General features: G+C 38.6%; 1 protein-coding gene across 5 annotated transcripts in view; it reads right to left on the bottom strand.

Moving 5' to 3' along the window:
* Nucleotides 1-21,104, bottom strand: part of LOC126262646 (retinoblastoma-like protein 1) — a 172,246-nt gene that overhangs the window by 110,330 nt on the left and 40,812 nt on the right. For all 5 annotated transcript variants that reach the window (XR_007546748.1, XM_049959407.1, XM_049959406.1 and 2 more), the window contains exon 6: nucleotides 17,212-17,347. Coding sequence is in view for 4 of the 5 variants with exons in the window: in XM_049959407.1 (XP_049815364.1) it covers nucleotides 17,212-17,347 (136 nt within the window). In the remaining variant the exon portion in view is untranslated. The remainder of the gene's footprint in view (nucleotides 1-17,211; nucleotides 17,348-21,104) is intronic.

Raw genomic sequence — 21,104 nt, 5'->3', positions numbered from 1 at the left:
CAGAATACCATTTAGTCAGAGAGAGCTGGTAGAAGAAATGGTTAAAGAACAACTGGAGACCGGAATTACAGAACCAAGAGATCCTGCAGATCCACCATGGTGTTCACCGGTTGTCATTGTTCAGAAGAAATCTGTTTCTGGAGAACCACAGTTCCGTTTTTGAGTGGATTATCATGCTCTGAGTGCAGTAACCACACCAGACATTTACTTCATACCAAATCTGGTAGAAGCCCTGTATTACTCCAGATGTCGAATTTTTTTGGTTTGTGATCTAACAAGTGGATATCATCAGCTGACACTGCATCCAGTTGATTGAGTGAAAACTTTGTTTGTTACTACCATAGCAGTGTATAAATACTTGCATATGCCATTTGGATTTCGCAATGCGCCAGCCACCTTTCATCACCAGATGGATTCCGTTTTACCAGGGTTCACACCAACACAAGCTCTTATATACCTCGAAGATGTAATAATTTTCGACAAAAACATGAAGCAGCATACAGAGAGACTTCAAGCAGTTTTCGAACTTATAAGCAGCGCAACACTGTCCTTGTCTATAGATAAATGTCACTTTGCACAAAAAAGCAACTGAACTGCCTTACACATGTTATCAACTAGTGAAGGCGTCTGTCCCGATCCAACATAATTGAAGCTGTCAAGAATTTTCTGGAACCACAGAATTACAATCATTCTTAGGATTAGCAAATTTCTATAGGCATTTCATTGCCGCTTATGCAAGTATAGCACATCAAATGACACAGCTACTGAAAAGGGGAAATACACAATTGGTCATCAGAATGCATGACGGCAATAGACAACCTTAAAACTGCCCTAACCACAGCTTCAGTGTTAGCCTATCCACATTTCAGCAAGCCATTCATTGTTTCAACAGATGCTTCAAAATTTTCTGTTGATGGTAGTTTGTCTAAAGAAACTGATGGCCATAAACAACCAATATCATTTGCATCCAGACGATTAAACAAAGCAGAATGTAATTATTCTACAACAGAAAAGGAGCTTTGTGCTTTGGTTTTTGGTATAACACATAACAGATGTTTTTTGACAAGAAGAGAATTCACAATGGTTACAGACCATGCCACACTTAAATGGCTATTGTGCTTTAAGACCCAAGTTCCACACTATGTAGGTGGGCTTTGAGACTGAGTGAGTTTCAGTTTAAAGTTATACATCAACCTGGTAAACTACACGTAAATGCTGATGCAACGAGCTGAAAGGTACATGTCTGTATTACAATAACTTGCGAGGAAGAGTGAAAAGCAGTTCAAGAGGAGCATCCACAATGCAAAATATCGAAAAATGATCAATGTTTTGTCGAAATAGGTGGACTGCTGTACAAGATAACTAGTAAAGAAAACCACCTAATTATTCCGGAAAGCACTGGAGAGTACAAAATCATGATGGAACAGCATGACTCTTCATTATCTGGACACTGTGGTAAGAAAGCAACAAACATTAAAATAGCTGAGGTATATTGGTGGCCAAGACGTAAAGCTGACAGTTCTGAGCTTGTTTCACAGTGTGATTCCTGCAACAGACATTATAATTCGGGAAAAACTAAGGCATTATTACAAGAACTGCCAGAGACTAGTGAACCATAGGAAAGTGTTGGACTTGATGTCGCTGGACCTTTGCCTAAGACTACAGATGGTAATAAATACATATTGACCATGTTAGATCATTTCTCCAGACATCATCTCCTGATACCAATACCTGATCAGAGTGCCGACACTGTGGCTAGGGTTTTCGTAAAGGAGTGCATTCTGAAGTCTGGACCACCATTAACAATAATCAGTGACCAAGGATCAAATTTCATGAGTGAATTGCTTAAACAGACTTGTAAGCAAATGTAAATAACACAACTAAGAACTACACCACCACACCCATATGGAAATGGACACATTGCGCGAGTTCACAGAACTATCATTAAGATGATTAGCAACTATGTAAGTAGCAAGCATGACAATTGGGACGTGTGTCTTCCGTACTTCGTTGAGCGCTTACAATGCAGAATGCATACACACTTGGACTTTCCACTATTAACCACTGGAATTAGCAATGAATATATAAAGCAATTAGCACATAAGCTAAAGAAGGCATGGAAGGGAATGAAATGGTGGAATCATCAACCTTTTCTGTAGCAAACAAAACAACATGGTCGCCAAGCAGTTTTGCCACAGTATCAAGCCAGAGATCTGTGGTGTTAAAGAAGAGTTAGGTCAAAAAGTTAAGAAGTTTTGGAAAGGACCATATCTGATCTTGGAGGTGTTGTCACTAGTCACTCTTAGACTCCATCTGCCTTTTTATTTGACTGTCATTCATGTCAACTGTGCAAAGCCATTTCTGAGTAGACTTCCTGCAACATCACGAGACGATGACAAGGACAAACCTAGGGCCTAACCAGGTGTTCCTAAATCCAGAACACAAGCAGCGCAAGGTCACAGTTCAGACTTCCAAGACTGAGACATCGCTATACATCGAGTGATCAAGTCCCAGACACCCCTACAATCTTCGTAGACGTGTGTAGTGTGAGTGAGTGTAAAATATGTGTTTATTTCTCAGCCATTTGCACATATGAATGTGTTGTGCAAATATACATTGCAGTTACTACCTAAAGTGTGCACGTGTAACTAAATCTTACTCCACAGGTTACCACAAGAAACACATTTGTATTATATTCATTATTTATTTCTAGTGTTTAGAAATAATTAACCATGTTTGCTGTAATTCTAATTTCTGTTATTACAATGTGTTCTACTAATGCTATAATAGTAGTGGCACAGCAGCAGGTGCTGCGTTTGAACCACAATCAAACATGATGTTGTTGTTGTTGTTCTTGTTGTTGTGGTCTTCAGTCCTGAGACTGGTTTGATGCAGCTCTCCATGCTACTCTATCCTGTGTAAGCTTCTTCATCTCCCAGTACTTACTGCAACGTACATTCTTCCGAATCTGCTTAGTGTATTCATCTCTTGGTCTCCCTCTACAATTTTTACCCTCCATGCTGCCCTCCAATGCTAAATTTGTGATCCCCTGATGCCTCAGAACATGTCCTACCAACCTGTCCCTTCTTCTTGCCAAGTTGTGCCACAAACTCCTCTTCTCCCTAATTCTATTCGATACCTCCTCATTAGTTATGTGATCTACCCATCTAATCTTCAGCATTCTTCTGTAGCTCCACATTTCAAAAGCTTCTATTCTCTTCTTGTTCAAACTATTTATCGTCTATGTTTCACTTCCATACATGGCTACACTCCATACAAATACTTTCAAAGACGACTTCCTGACACTTAAATCTCTACTCAATGTTAACAAATTTCTCTTCTTCAGAAACGATTTCCTTGCCACTAACAGTCTGCATTTTATATCCTCTCTACTTCTACCATCATCAGTTATTTTGCTCCCCAAATAGCAAAACTCCTTTATTACTTTAAGTGTCTCATTTCCTAATCTAATTCCCTCAGCACCACCTGGCTTAATTCGACTACATTCCATTATCCTCGTTTTGCTTTTGTTGATGTTCATTTTATATCTTCCTTTCGAGACACTGTCCATTCCGTTCAACTGCTCTTCCATGTCCTTTGCTGTCTCTGACAGAATTACAATGTCATTTTTATTTCTTCTCCATGGATTTTAATACCTACTCCGAATTTTTCTTTTGTTTCCGTTACTGCTTGCTCAATATACAGATTGAATAACATCGGGGAGAGGCTACAACCCTGTCTCACTCCCTTCCCAACCACTGCTTCCCTTTCATGCCCCTCGACTCTTATAACTGCCATCTGGTTTCTGTACAAATTGTAAATAGCCTTTCGCTCCCTGTATTTTACCCCTGCCACCTTTAGAATTTGAAAGAGAGTATTCCAGTCAACATTGTCAAAAGCTTTCTCTAAGTCTACAAATGCTAGAAACGTAGGTTTGCCTTTCCTTAATCTTTCTTCTAAGATAAGTCGTAAGGTCAGTATTGCCTCACGTGTTCCAACATTTCTACGGAATCCAGACTGATCTTCCCCGAGGTCGGCTTCCACCAGTTTTTCCATTCGTCTGTAAAGAATCCGCGTTAGTATTTTGCAGCTGCTTTGGGATTGGAATTATTATATTCTTCTTGAATTCTGAGGGTATTTCGCCTGTCTCATACATCTTGCTCACAAGATGGTAGAGTTTTGTCAGGACTGGCTCTCCCAAGGCCGTCAGTAGTTCTAATGGAATGTTGTCTACTCCCGGACCCTTGTTTCGACTCAGGTCTTTCAGTGCTCTGTCAAACTCTTCACGCAGTATCGTATCTCCCATTTCAGCTTCATCTACATCCTCTTCCATTTCCATAATATTGTCCTCAAGTACATCACCCTTGTATAGACACTCTATATACTCCTTCCACCTTTCTGCTTTCCCTCCTTTGCTTAGAACTGGGTTTCCATCTGAGCTCTTGATATTCATACAAGTGGCTCTCTTTTCTCCAAAGGTCTCTTTAATTTTCCTGTAGGCAGTATCTATCTTGCCCCTAGTGAGATAAGCCTCTACATCCTTACATTTGTCCTCTAGCCATCCCTGCTTAGCCATTTTGCACTTCCTGTCGATCTCATTTTTGAGACGTTTGTATTCCGTTTTGCCTGCTTCATTTACTGCGTTTTTATATTTTCTCCTTTCATCAATTAAATTCAATATTTCTTCTGTTACCCAAGGATTTCTACTAGCCCTCGTCTTTTTACCTACTTGGTCCTCTGCTGCCTTCACTACTTCATCCCTCAGAGCTACCCATTCTTCTACTACTGTATTTCTTTCCCCCATTCCTGTCAATTGTTCCCTTATGCTCTCCCTGAAACTCTGTACAACCTCTGGTTTAGTCAGTATATCCAGGTCCCATCTCCTTAAATTCCCACCTTTTTGCAGTTTCTTCAGTTTTACTCTACAGTTCATAACCAATAGATTGTGGTCAGAGTCCACATCTGCCCCTGTAAATGTCTTACAATTTAAAACCTGGTTCCTAAATCTTTGTCTTACCATTATATACTCTATCTGATACCTTCTAGTACTAGAAGGATCGAACATGGTAGTTTCAACAAATAATGCTAAGCTTGTACTTAAATCCAATTTGAGTGAGATTCCACAACAATTCAATTCTGTTAAAATGCAAATTGATTTGACTTGTTCAGTCAAAGATAATGACACAGTTTTGGAAATAGGAATGACTTGGTATAACAACTGGATTACTGCCAAAATGTATGCAGAGTGTACGTTTGCTAATTATGAAAAAGAAATTAACTGTTTCTTAAACCTTTTGCCACAGAAAATCTTGATTTAGCACAAATGTGCCTGGTTTGATTTTGGAGGAAGTGTCCTTCTACTGTATTCGGCACTTTAACAAGCTGAGATCTATTGAACGTTCAAGACAAAATTGTAGCCCTTGAACAACAGTCCAGTACGAATTCAATTAACCTGCCTAATGAAAGAACTGTATTAAGGAATATGTAAAGAACCGTTACTAATCACACAGTTTTATTGAACAAATTGTAAAGCAACTTCTTATGCATTTCAACATGATTCTTGGTGACATGAATGCAATAATCCACGAGCTCTTCGAAAGATTAAACACTGTAAGTGCTCACTTAGATTTAAACACACTGCTTTTAAGAATTTCTGACAGTGTATCGAATGCTGGAATTGACGCTCTTAATTTAAAAACAACTCTAGAAAGTAGTTCAACTGATTTCTTATCTCTGTACAACTGCATCCAGACCAATTCTTAGAGATATTGCTACTAACTGAATGTATATTCGATGCTACATCTACCATGATTTACCCTGTTCATTCTTATAATTTATGATGACAACTAACAATGAGCTGAATTTCATTCAAGCAGCAAATAGGATTGACTCTTTTGGATCTTCAAGTAATGTTAATCCATACTTACCAGTTGTACCGGTATGAAATGAGCGTTTTTTTTTTTTTTTTTTTTTTTTTTTTGTGAAAATGAAACACTAATTTTGAATTGAAAAGTAAAAACATTTTATTCAAAGTACTGACCATTGCTTTCTATAAATTCTGACCACCTTTCTGGCAATTTGTGGACACCACGCCAATAGAAATGTTCATCTTTTGAAGCAAACCAATCAGACACCCAATTTTCGACTTCTTCGTAGGAATCGAAGTGTTCCTCAGCCAATGTGTGCCCCATTGATGAAAAAAAATGGTAGAAAGAAGGGGCCAAGTCTGGTGAATACGGCGGGTGGGGTAGCAGCTCCCAGCCAAGTGTTTTGATTGTATCCTGAACCAGTTTTGCTTTGTGTGCATGTGCATTGTCGTGTAAAAAAATTACTTTGCCATGTCTTCTGGCCCATTCTGATCTTTTTTTCGATCCATGCACAGTTCAAATTGATCATTTGTTGTCTGTAGTGATTAGTATTCACAGCTCCGCCGGGTTTTGGAAGCTCATGATACACCATACATTTCTGATCCCACCAAACACAGAGAATTGTCTTCTTGCCAAATCGATCCGATTTTGCAGTCAATGCTGATGGTTGTCCCGGATTAACCCATGATTTTTCCCATTTAGGATTCTTAAAATAAATCCATTTTTCATCACCAGTAACAATTCGATGCAAAACTGATTTTCTTTCATGTCTTTGAAGCAAAATTTGACAAATGGTTTTTCAGTTTCCCATCCGTCTTTCATTCAATTCATGTGGCACCCATTTTTCACACTTTTGGATCTTTCCCATAGCTTTCAAATGGTCGGAAATTGTTTGTTGTGCAACATTTAGCATTGCTGCCATTTGCTTCTGACTCAAAGTATCATCTTCATCCAATATTGCTTGCAATTCAGTGTCTTCAAACTTTTTTGGTGGTCTTCCACGTTCTTCATTTCTTACATCAAAATCATTATTTCTGAACTGTTGAAACCATCTTTTACACGTCGCTTCTGATAGAGCATGATCACCATATGCCTCGACAAACATTCTATGCAACTCTATAGCACTTTTTTTTTCAAATGAAAACAAAAAAACTAATGCTTTCCGCAAATCATCACTGTCTGGTGCAAAATTTGACATTGTTAACATGATGAAAACATATGATGATGTTTGTTCCATGACCTGATGTATACTAAATATCTTTGACAGAAGTCATACAAAAAAAATAATAATAATAATATTATTAAGGCTCGTTCACAACAAATGTTCCCTATCGACACATTTGTATCTTAATGCTCATTTCATATCAGTACACCTGGTAATTGTCAGTACTGTGTTGTTATTTTTATTTGTGTGTCTTGTGTCTGCAGTGCAAGTCATGTACCAAGTTGTGAGTTTGAAAGCTCACACATCAGTACCAATTGTTATTGTGTCTGCGAATGAAATAAATGAGGCAATGCCTTCTGATGTAACAATGGGCGAATGGATTCATGACGCCCAGGTGGTTGTCTAGAATCACATTCAGTAGCTCATCTTCTTTGGGGGGGAGGGGGGGGGGAGTGTAAGGGTCAGAGGACTGCCACATGCGGGTACGAATGCGGGCTGGCGTTATCACGGGATGCTGACAAACTGCAGTGTCCCTATACGCCGGCCACAGAGTGCCTCACACACACACACACACACACACACACACACACACACACACACAGTAGTCGTGTCGCTGGCCGCCTGCACAAGCAGAACAGTTTCCAACATGGAATTGTGTGTCTTTTGACTCACAATGGAGTATTGACAAATCCATATTTATTCATGGTAGGCCGTCAGACACAGTTATGACGTGGTGAGCACGTTATTATAAATCTCTTCATTGAAACAAAGTGGTGATGGCTAATAACTCTTATTAGTTTGTAGATTTGTGTACCTCATGGCCCCCATATCTGCAGTAGTCGTGACAAGTATTAAGGAACACCCTCACCCAAGGATACAAACCTCATAAGCGCCTTACAGATACAATAAAATAAATTAAATTGTTGCTATGGTATATATTTACATTAATTACATTTTTGTCCTAATGGCTTGTCTATATTTTTCTCATAGTTTCAGCTCCCATCTGTGACCTCTACCCATGACCTATTAATTGCCATCAGCTCATGATCACGAACACTAGTAATCTGAACATACACTGATAATTCTGATTGTTTCCTGCGCCTTTTCTCTCCTAATACATTAAGTGACATTTCTCTCTTTAGAGAAAAAGAGTCACTTTCTGCTTACCTTATTTCCCTGATGAAAGTGTTAAAAAAATGCTAAAAATACCACAAATATTAGTTTTTCTTAAATCTGCAGTAATATAAGATTTAATCTCTGACAGCAAAAAGAATTATTATTTGCACAATGAACATCAGACTGGCTCATTTAGCAAGATAGGCTCATTTAGCACAAGAGCTCATCACAATGAATTTGCTTGACTGTTGCAACAATGAAACTACAAAGCCACACAGTACTGTCACCTTAACAGGTGCGAGTTAAGCATCCACAATCTCAACAGCATGCTGCCACCACCATGAACTTATGTTCGAGTGTCAATGAAAGCATGGATAGTGCTTATCACACCCTCTGATGTGTGTGTTTCGCTCAGTGCCTAGTCTCATACAAAAGCCTAGGGAAGATCAGGTCAGAAAGAAACAACAACATGCTCGTTTTATTTTTGTGCTTTATGTGCATGTTTCAAAGCAATTTGTTTGTACAAAATCCTTATAGTTGGTAAATTTTTTTCCTCTCTGTAATTCAAGGCTACAGCTCTAAAAGTAGCCCAGTCTGTGACAGCAGCCACTAGAAACTTTAGATGTGAATATGAGTACCAATCATCTGCTACCTTACGAATGGCAATGGCAAATTGTGGCACAGGGAAAGTTTGATGACCTAATTCCATAGTACATTTTTCAGTACAACCAGATCAACTTCACTAGTTGCTTCAACCCATACCATTCAGTTTGACCCCTCTGCCTCACCATGAATCCCTGCCTCTAGCAATCTTCTCCAAACTGTTTACTGGAGAATTATTTGTCAAACAATCTCCTTTGTCTCCCATTGCATCTGTTCTCCATAGACCTCTGTCCTGCACCATTACGTTTTGCTCCTCTCCCAAATCCCTTCCCACTAAATTTCTTGTTTATCTCCGCCCCTCCCTCTGGCATGGTAGCTTCAAATAATTTTACATTTTCCAGCATCTCCATCTAGCCCCCCCCCCCCCACTTCCTAAGTTTCTCCCTTTTATCAATAAATACGAAACATGCTCTATTGAATACAACCATTTTTCAAAGTCAGGTTTGAGAAGGGGGGAGGGGGAGGGGGAAGAGATGGAAGGGGGAGGGGGAGAGAGAATGTGATCTGCTCAATGCTTTCTCTGTTTCATGTGTGATTATCTGAGACTAACCAAAAAAGACAGACAGCATTCATCTGTGGACAAGGGCCCTCTGTGCAGAATAAAACTAATGTGGCACAAGGAAATCCTTAAAGTTAGTAGTGAATATCTTTCTTTTTTTATAACACTTTTTAGTAATGCTGGAAAGCTAATTAAAGAGTAGATTAGCACTTGTTATTAGCATATTTTACAGCAGTGGCCTGAAGGGACTGCCCCTGCCAACTGATGTATGATCTGACTTGTTCCACACCACTGAAGGGTCTCCTTTGAGGTGTGAATTATGGAACATGATGTATGGATGTACATGGATCCTGCAGAATAATGTACATCTTTCTGTACATGAGTCAAGACATTGCATCCAGACTATTTTTTTTTTTTTCTGACTAATGTTCACCGAGTGAATGTTGCAGCTCCTTTTGAATCAGTACATAATCTTAGACAGCCATATGAACAGAGTTAAAAGAGTTACTGTTCCAAGGTGCTTGGACAATTGCCTGCACTAAGTTCATGAAGTGACACCATACATTGTTCTGATATCCTTTTCTGACCTAAGAATTTCTGTTGTGATAGCACAGTTTTGTCCCAAAGCAACATTTGCACACTCTCATATAACATAATATATCGTTTAAGTAACTGGATAGATAAAAAAATCTACTCACCAAGCAGCAGCAGGGGAACACATATAAAAAGTATTAAAGTTTGAAAGCTTTAAGAGCTGGTAATTCCTTCTTCTGGCAGAAGGGCTTAAGGGGGACGAAGAGAGGTGAGGTTCAGGAAAAGGGGTAGAGTTCAGAAAAGTCATCCAGAACCTTGTGTCAGGGAGACTTACTGGACAGGATGACAAGGACTGCACTGGATGAGATTTTAAAACCTGAGAGCTAACAGGTGGAAGATAGGGTAATATGCAAGACAGAGATTGGTGCTGAAACATCGTACATTAGTTAATACGAGTGAAAAGCTAAGAACATTGTATGTAATAGAGGTGGGAGGGGGACAGTGAAAAATAAACAGGTTAGAAAATAAAATATCTAGGAAACTAAAAAGTAAGTCAAGAAAGGTATAGTTACTGTGAAAAAGCAATGAGGCCAAAGAACAAAGAAATTAACGTAAATGAAGACCAGATGGATGCCAAGAACCAAGGACATGGTGTAGCACCAGTTTCCACCAGCAGAGTTCTTAGAAACTCGTGTCTAGTGGAAGAATCCAGAGGGCATGTGTGGTGAAACAGGCATCGAAATCACGACTGTTATGTTGTAGAGCATGCTCTGCAACACGACATTATGTGTTGTCAGGTAGAGGGTGTATACTGGGAACACACAATATTCTGTTGCAGATCGTGCTCTACAACATGACAGTCATGATCCCAGAGCCTGTTTCCCCACACGTGGAATATTCCCCGAGACACCAGTTCCTCAGAACTCCGCCAGTGGGAACTGGCGCTACAACTTGTCCTTTTTTCTCTCCACCCATCTTGGTTTAATTTACATTAATTTTTTCGCCTCAGCAATTCTTCACAGTAGCTATTCCTTTCGTCACTCCCTCTTTAGTTTTCTGCATTTTTTATTTTCTGAACTTTCTATTTTTTGCTGTTCCCTCCCACCTCCATCACATACACTGCTCTTAGCTTTTCATTCTTATTAACTCATGTACAATGCTTTAGAAGTAATCTCTGTCATGCATATTACCTTTAAGCTCTCAGGTTTTTGAATTTCGTCTGGTGCAGCCCCCAACTGTCTTCCCTTCTCATCCCATCCAGTAAGTCTCCTCTGACCCAGGGCTCTGGGTAACTCAAACTCTACCCCTTTTCCTAGAACACACCAGTCATGTTCCTTCACCCCTCTTCCTTTCTCTTCAACCCTTCTGATAAAAGGAGGAGTCATTGGCTTGCTTGTAAACTTTAATACCTTTTATATATGCGTTCTCCTGATAATGCTTGGTGAGTAATTTTTTATCTGTCCAATTACTTATATTTTCAAAAATTGATTATTTTTATTAATGTATCATTTAAGTATGTCTACTTCTATTCTGCTAAACAACTTATGAGAGGGTGCCACATGGTACCTCAGGTAAAACTATAATTCTGTCTTTTACGTTCCGTTTTCGAACAGTGTTCAAATGTGTGTCAATTCTTAAGGGACCAAACTGCTCAGATCATCTGTTCCTAAGCCTATACACTACTTAACCTAACTTGCGCCAAGGACAACACACACACTCGTGCCTGAGGGAGGACTCGAACCTCTGACGGGGGCAGCTGCCCGGACCGTGACACGACGTCTCAGATCACGCAGCTTCTAACAGTGCACAAGAAGAAATTTCTTCGTGGTCATTTCACAAGACCTTTGCGAGACAAAATAATATATTGCCAGTCTTCTTGTAATGTAGGCTCTTGGAATATGAACAGTAATTTTCTCTGTAATGCTCTCACGCTTATTAAATGAGCCCATGAAAAAATGTTCCATCCTGCCTTGGAACTTCCCTACCAATCCTACATGGCAAGGGTCCTTGAATGGCGAGCACTTGAGACTCAGTCGAACGAGTGTTTTCTAAGCAACTACTTTCACGAATAAGTTACAATCAAAATTAAGAGAAAAGTATTTGTTATAGAAAAGAAAGAAAATAAATATTACGTAAGCTGAAGTTAAGACATGAAGACACATTACTGATGATCAAACATGAATATTTCCAAAAAGAAAACGCCTGGAATACAATGTCTATACCAAATATTTCCTACCTACCTGTCAGTTTTGCCACTGCAGTTTATCTATTTTCCCTTTCCTTTACTTATATTTTCTCCTACTTACTTCTAGACTATTTCGATTACTATTATTACGACTTCTTTTGGAGTTCTCTCTGTCAGCATAGATCCTTGCTTCAATGATGGTCTGGTATCACCTGTCTTCCAACTAATCCCTTGGTCCAAACTCCACTGACAAAATTTGATTTTACCATAGGTTTCTCTTCACTAGACTATCAGTAAAACTAGATTCAACAGTTATCATCAGACACTACTTCTTCCAATTGCTTTATTACATCTAGATCAAAATAACAAAGTGACGGACCACTAGCTGTTTAAAGCAAAAATCAATTAGAGAATGTGCTCTGTTGCACCTTCCGTTCCATTCACCATTGCCCAATCACTCTACTATGCCAGGTAGTGGCAAGAGCCAATTGCAGGCTACGCTTGCAGCTTGTAACCTAACAGTTGTGATCCATTTTCATTGTGAGCTTTTCCTCTGGGTGGCAAGTTTATTTTAAAATCCAAAATGTCTGAAGCTTGCAGTGGAAGTATGCAGGAATGTGTGGTTGCTAAATGGAAAGTTTAGTGATCTGCTCATATTTTGCTTGGTCAGACACGTGAGTCTGTGTGCTTGGTGTGGGAATATTTTGAGAAGGAGAGAGACAATGTTGCAGCTCTGCTGCCTCTAACAAAGGTAATTGAAACAACTGCAAACGCCTTGAAGATTCATAAAAACACTGCTGTGAAAGTTTGCAAAAGCTATGGATGGCTGGTAAAAAGATGGGGGGAAAAAATGAGGAAAAAACACGCAACTATGAAAAAACTGTAAGTTACTTTTTGTGAGGAAGAATTATTAAGTATCAGCAAGATTCATTGTTAACAGTTGTCAGTGGCCATGGTTTCAAGTATAAAAAAAATTAATGGATGCAAAATTAAAATGGAGACAATGGATTTTGTTAAGCGGCATTGTCGATTTTTAAGGGACATTGTTAAGATAGCATTTGACCCGCCAAGGTAGCCGAGAGCGCTAATGTGCTGCTTCCTGGACTCGGGTAGGCGCGCCAGCCCTGGATCAAATCCACCCGGCGGATTACCGATGAGGACTGCTAAGCCAGCCAGCCTGGATGTGGTTTTTAGGCGGTTTTCCACATCCCGCTAGGTGAATACTGGGCTGGTCCCCACATTCCACCTCAGTCACACGATTCACAGACATTTGAACAAGTTCGTACTATTTCATGGCTTATACTAGATGCAGACAGCTGGGGTACACTGCTTACGTCCCGGGGGGTTCAGTGTGGCAGCAGGAAGGGCATCCGGCCACCCTCTGCAACTAACACTGCCAAATCAGTAATAACAAGGCCAACCCCGCGTTGGCGCAGTACAAGGCCCAAGGAAAGAAAGGTTGTTAAGACAACATTTGAAGACGTAGTGTGGCTCAACGAAATACAAATAAATGCCGGTCATTTCATCAGAAAAGACTGAACAGATGACAATATATATGGAAGTACTGCGCTTCTCACAGTATAAGGTGCAAGAATTATTGTTTTGCAAGCTGAAGCTACTTCTGGTTCTGCAACAAACTGTCTCCTTGTTTACCAAACAAAGAAGACAAGCAACTAACATGAGATGAATCGCGAAAATTATCTAAAGCGATTCAAGAGCCAACTATTGTAACACTTAAATCATTCGCCTGTCATCGTTATAGATAATTCCCCATACCATCCAATCACTAAAGATAAAGCTCTAACAATGGCAACAAAAAAGCTGACATCTTTGAATGATTAAAATATCCCAATGTACAAGTTTGGGATGAGCAATGTAAGGAGGAATTCTTGGAATTGTGAAACAAAATAAGCCACAGTTTCAACAATATATAATTGACAAGGTGGCTAAAGAACACAGTCATATGGTTCTTAGGACTCTACCATATCACTGCCACTTTAACAACATTGAAATGATTTGCGAGCAGATCAAACATTATGTGGCAATCAATAATAAAAGCTTCACTGTGGCAGGAACTCAGAAATTGTTAGAGGAAACAGTGACACAAATAACGCTGGAGAAATGGAGTAATGTTGTAAGCCTCACAAAAACATGCAGTGGCGTGAAGGAGGTGACTGAACTAAGTGGCATTTACCCTGTGCTGTAATTTGTCTTTTATCAGTGTTTGTAGACAAGGTCTGTGTTTCATATTTTGAATGAGTTGCATCTACAGCACTTCCAAAATAAATCTCATCTTGTTATTAAGGAAACCCCATCTGCACAAGTATGACGTAATGCGTAAGCTTTTTTTGCGGCATCTATTATTTAACCCATTTGAGCATCCCTTTCATACAGAGTATATCACCTAAAATGAATCATCCTTATAATTGTAAAAGACAGTATGCGACCTGTGGTTTTCATTCAGCTATACAAATATCAGGACAATGATATCTTACACACAGGACTGCATTCACTAAGCAACACAGATACTACATGCTGCAAAGTGAACTCAATACTGCATGTTAACAGAGAGTTAGTCCGTACAGAACCACATAGCTGTTGACGCTACAACCATACTTCACACACAAGCACTGATGAACTGACATCACCAATCTCTTTCACACTTTACACCCAACATGCTTCAATGTCAATCACTTGTTTCCTGATCAAGGTATAGAGCAATAAAACTGTGGAAGGTTAAGAAAATTTCTTTATGCCTGTCAGTCATTTCTGACCAATCTTATAATTTACAATGAACACAGTCACTGCACATTTTAATTTACAGTTCAGAAACTTTCATCGTAGGCCTGATAATTCAATGTCGTTTTCTACAAGAAATAGTTGACATTTTTCAACGCCCAAAAAAGGCTTTTGGAATATTAGTTTCATGGGGATGAATTAATTTATATGCAGGAAGATTCATGCGAAATAATTTTTATGTTATCCAATACTTACAATTTACACATGCCAGTCTACATCAAATATGGACATTCACATAAAAAACATATTTTCTCAGTAAGAATCACCAAAACAAACAATTGTATAGACATAAACATGTAACAGAGAGATATGAACTTGCGACAACTCAACTGATTATTATTTGTGACACAATACACCACACGAAACACATTTTGAATGTGAGTCTTTTTAAGAAATATCAGCTTTTAAAACATGGCATTTTCTACACAGGTGTAGCATGAAGAATTTTCACATCCTAGAGGGGATAAGAGCCACACGGAAAACTGCATAAAAAACTTTTCTCCATGATAGGATTTTTTAAGACAATCTTGCTCAAAAGCATTCATTTGCTAATGAGTCATGATCACTTATATCACTATTGAAAAACAGATGACCACAGCAGATAGAGAGAGGTCCCTTTTGAGTAACCTTATCTTCAAAAGTGATACGATAAATTTGCACCATTTTTTGAGCTCATTTCCACTTTTCAAAACTATTTCTGCCACATCTTAAACAGTGGCAACATGGTGAAAATAATGGAGTATGTATGTAGCTCTGGGGTAATGTTTCAACTGTCACTTTACAGGTCCGCATTCTGTTTTCAGATACAAAATGTATTTCAGCAAGATCCACAATGTCCAATCTGGCTCAAATGGCTCTGAGCACTATGCAACTTAATTTCTGAGGTCATCAGTCGCCTACACCTTAGAACTAATTAAACCTAAGTAAACTAAGGACATCACACACATCCATGCCCGAGGCAGGATTCGAACCTGCGACCGTAGCGGTCGCTCGGTTCCAGACTGTAGCGCCTAGAACCGCACGGCCACTCCGGGCGGCTGTCCAATCTGTTTCAAACACTTTTTTCCATCTTATCTTTTAAGCAGCAAATGGTAATGACTCCTTCCATAATTAGTGGTAGCACCTTTCCATGACTGACACACTGCACTGCTAGGAACACACTATTGTGAACTACTTGTTTAGCACTGCAACACCTTAATATAGTATTCTGCAAAAGTATTCAAAAATGGGTTTTTATTTACTTATTTTACAAAACTATATATGAAAAGGGAATATCAATTGCATCTGCTATACATACTGAACCAAATAAACTTTAGGAGGATAAATTACGGTCACAGACTTCAACATTGAAAACATCTTTATAACAATTTCTTAATTATTCGTAATTTGCACCTGAGTTAGCCAGTAAGTTCAAAGTAAGACCAATGGAAGGAAGATGGCAGGTTGTACACAAAATGGACTGAAAAGCGGAAATATGCTTAAAAGCATATTTTTGTAGTAAACACTGAAACTTAACATACCTAAAATATGGGAAACCAACCTCTTACCTGCATAATATTGATGTGTGGCACACAGAAACATGTAATATGAAACAGTTAACACTAGCTTTCAAGATCTCACTCCTTTTCACACACACAACCTCACAGACACCCAAAAGTATGTGCTCTTGGTAGCAACGAGACTTGCTGCTACTGCAAGTGTGACTTTTGGGTAGCTGTGTGTACTCTTACTAGAAAAAGAGCAACATCATGAAAGCAAGTGTTAAATATCGTCTATTACATGCTTCTGTGTGTCATACACCTATCACCCATAGGTAAGTGATTTTACACATTTTTCCACCCAGGAATTTCGATTATTGAAATTTAACATATATTAATATGGACAAAAAATAATACAGAGCAACAGCACTTAAGACACCAAATAATCACTATACATGGAATACCATATACTGAAGACTGATTTTTCTTAAAAATTGGTGAGCATTGTGTTCTTTCATTATATGTTCACTTTACTTAGAAAAGCACAATCTCTTACAAAGTAATTCTTCAGTTAAGAGATCCCAAGTTCACATTACAATGGAGATTGGAAGTAAAGTTTCTGAAGGTAATGCATGACAGTGACCAGAAAGCACACACAGCTAGTTTAGACAATGCCTGTACAGTAGGTGCCAAGAATAGGAAATGAACAACATTCTGGAATTCCACAACTAAAAATTTCTCTACAAGGATGAACAAGCTCTTGTTGCTTTCAAAACTGCTACAACTGACTATACTGTCCCAGATACAGTATGTGCTCCATCGCCAATATAAACCCACAGTTAATAAACATGTAACAGAAGACAATGACAGCTCAAGGTACAAGATCACAAAATTGAAAAACTTACCAAGAAATATCCTTTCATCAAAATCACCAACATTCAACACATATTCTTCATAAGCCTTATTTACAGCCTTTGAGTTCAGCTCAAAGATACCTGGATCTAAAATCCCACTAAATTTTGATGCATCGCCTCTCAAGATCTGTAATAATAATTTCTGATTATTAACAACATGAACTCATGTGTAAAATGCATGAAATGTAACCTAAAATTGGTCATACTAAAAGGAAGAGAAGGATCTGCTTACAAATGTAATATGCAATAGCAAACAAGGAATTAGTATGAAATGTGTTTCGCTTTCTAGATTTACAGAGGAAAGATGAGAATTAAGTGAAGAGACAAGCTGGATTAAAACACGTTGACAGACATCCCATGAGTGAAATTTAAAAATCTGAAAGCCATCACTGTGAGTAGCTTCAATGAAATCCTAATGCACTGGAATTACATGCAGAGTATAGAAACATACTTCAATTTCATCTTTTCTTTCATTTAACACCATCAACCAAGAGAGAAGTTACTCTCATGGGTCATACTGGTAGAAACTTGGTTGTAAAGTTGGCAATGATTTCCCACCATTATTGAGCAAACAGTTCATTGTTAGGCTTGTTTCCAGTAGAGCAGTCTTTCCACTAAAACTGTCGATGATCTAAACTCTGCGCATCATAAGAATGAACCTGATGTAAACAAACGCGAACACAATGATTGGTCAGAAGCTATAGCATGCATACACTGGTGGTGTTATGCTCTTGGAAGTAGGTCCTAATTACGTATTAGATATCTTAATACTAAGTTACATTAAATGGAAATTTTAATATATTCTAATGCATTAGTAGTCATGACCGTTTTTCCTTATCATGATTTAGCTATGCAGTTTTTATTTGAAAAATTTGTAGTCACAGTCTCTGTACTGATGTGCTCTGATTGTCACACTGTCAACAAGCAGTATGAAAATGGCTAGGCTGCTTCCTGCTCCGCAGTGAAACATGCATGCAGAACACTGTTAAAAAGTGCCAGGAAATAGGTCGTTCTTAATGTTTTCCATAAATTTACAGAGAAAAATTGGATTTGAAGTTTTTTGAGGTACTGTATTTGACAGTTCAAGTCTCGCCTCGGTCAGCTTTTTTTCATTCAATTTTAAATACCTACATCTCGTAATTGTAAAATTTATCATCAGTTTCATTTTTTATGAATACTGCACGTCTTCTTGTTTCCAGTTACATAGTGCACACAAAATTCCTGTTTTCATTTCAAACATAAATTCTTAATTATCAATATTTTATGAAAGACTGTTAATGAAGGTTACTTAAATTAAGAAAACATAACGAGACAAAAATTAAACACAAAATACTCTTTAATTGGACTATGTCCATTGTTTTATACCACAGATGTAGTCTCTCACGAACCAGAGTGATATGTGTTGTAGAAACATGAAAAACAATCATTTTCACAGCATCGAGCACACCACAAAAATGCTGCACTTTTACATTAGAGACATACTGGAATTAATGCATGTAGCTTTTTCGTATGTCACTGCCGGATGCTAGTAGGATATAGAATGGCACATCATAAAAGAAGATGAGAAAATGCAGCGCTTGGGTGGCTTCATGGATTCTGTTGATAATCGGCTCATTATCAACGCAACAGATGAGAGTTCCAGAACTGAAACATATTTCTTGGATTTGGGTAAGGAAGGAGCTACGAGACTACCAGACAACAGACTGTAATTAATACCATCAGTGGCTTCAGCATTCAACGATAAGGCAAAATCTCTGCATTAACTTAAATTCAACATTAAACTTTCAATTTTTTCACTATTTCATTTCTATGGTTATAATTCAAAATTTTGTGCAAAACATTAGTCAAAATTATTAATAGGTTTGCCGATTTAATGGTTAACCCAGATTTTTTTGGCCTTATTTATGTGAAAAAAATGGAGGATAAAGCAGTAGTGTGATCATCAAATCAGATGAGGTCACGTGAAATCAATATTTGAAAAAGGAGAGAGTAAGAAACAAAACAGCAAGAATTAACGAGGAACAGGCTCTGTTAAACAATGAAAGAGCTTTGAAAATGAAAAGGGAGAAAGAAAAGCTAATAAAGCAGAAAAACTTGTTGAAAAAGAAAGTAGAACATTCAAGTTTACAATCCTACAAGTGTCCTCAGAACCTGGGAAATGATGTGAAAAGGATAGAATCAGGGTTGCCAACAAGTCCAACAAAAAAAGAGAGTAATTCTGAAAATCATGTCAATAACAATAATAATGTGCAATCAGCAGGAAAGCAACACGTGAAGTCTGTAAAGAACTTTGAAATAGGAAAATGTGAGTTTCACCAAAAGAGGTATATGACACTAACCTTTGAAGAGGCATATGAAGTCTTTTAAACAAGAAACAGTTATTTCCATAAAGAAGTCTCTCTTTTAGAAGATTTATTCCTAGTATGTACAGCTCATTTCAGGCACTCTATGTAAAGAGCATGTTTGTCAACAACAACAATTCAATTACCTACTGGAGGCTGAAAATAGTGCATGCGTCAACTTTCCTAGCAGGGGGAAGACTTGCTTTGTCTTGGTTCTTGTGACATGGTGCATATTAGCAGACTGTGATAACATCTTATCTTTATTGGTTTTTCCCTGGAGATGTTGACAAGAAAGTCTGTGAAATGGAAGCAGTGAACAGCGAAAATAAAAAGCTAGTCCTTTAAAAAGAAAGTGGTCCTCTCATGAAGTGGTTTCTGAAATTAAAGTTCATTTAAGAAGTACTCATATACATACATTCAACCAGAAGAATTCTAGACAAAAAAGCTGAATACCAATACAAAAGAATGTTTTCAGCTGCAGATAGAGCAGATTAGATTAGTACTTGTTCCATAGATCATGAATACGACACTTCGTAATGACGTGGATCGTGTCAGGCTAATAAAAGGTGTCTATACATGATATTACATTACACAAAATATTACATGCCACTTAATTTTTTTACTTTTTATTTATTTATTTATTGGGGGGGGGGGGGAATAACCCACTTACTATATCCAAAAATTCATCTAATGAGTAGGAGTTGCCATTAAGAAATTCTTTTAATTTCCTTTTAAATGCTATATGGCTATCTGTCAGACTTTTGATGCCATTAGGTAAGTGATCAACGAAAGGATGGGGGTTTTAAGGGAGAGGGTAAGGAGTCATTCCAATCCCGGGAGCGGAAAGACTTACCTTAGGGGGAAAAAAGGACAGGTGTACACTCGCACACACACACATATCCATCCACACATATACAGACACGAGCAGACATTTGTAAAGGCAAAGAGTTCGGGCAGAGATGTCAGTCGAGGCGGAAGTACAGAGGCAAAGATGTTGAAAGACAGGTGAGGTATGAGCGGCGGCAACTTGAAATTAGTGGAGGTTGAGGCCTGGCGGATAACGAGAGGAGAGGATATACTGAAGGGCAACTTGCATGTGGCATGGGATTTGGAGTAGGACCAGGTGAAACTGATGGAACCAAAGCATCCTTGTAACCATTGATGCCACTTCCTTATACACAAATATTCCGCACGTCCAGGGCCTCGCTGCGATGGAGCACTTCCTTTCACGCCCATCACGTACCACCCTACCAAAAACCTCTTTCCTCATTACCTTAGCCAGCTTCATCCTGACCCACAACTTCTTCGCTTTCGAAGGCCAGACATACCAACAATTAAAGGGAACAGCCATGGGCACCAGGATGGCCCCCTCGTACGCCAACCTATTCATGGGTCGCTTAGAGGAAGCCTTCTTGGTTACCCAGGCCTGCCAACCCAAAGTTTGGTACAGATTTATTGATGACATCTTCATGATCTGTACTCACAGTGAAGAAGAACTCCAGAATTTCCTCTCCAACCTCAACTCCTTTGGTTCCATCAGAT

The sequence above is a fragment of the Schistocerca nitens genome, chromosome 6, assembly GCF_023898315.1.
Source record: "Schistocerca nitens isolate TAMUIC-IGC-003100 chromosome 6, iqSchNite1.1, whole genome shotgun sequence".
In the NCBI taxonomy this organism is placed as follows: Eukaryota; Metazoa; Arthropoda; class Insecta; order Orthoptera; family Acrididae; genus Schistocerca; species Schistocerca nitens.
Note: the sequence above shows the minus strand (reverse complement) of the source record. Positions and strands in the feature narration are given on the sequence as shown.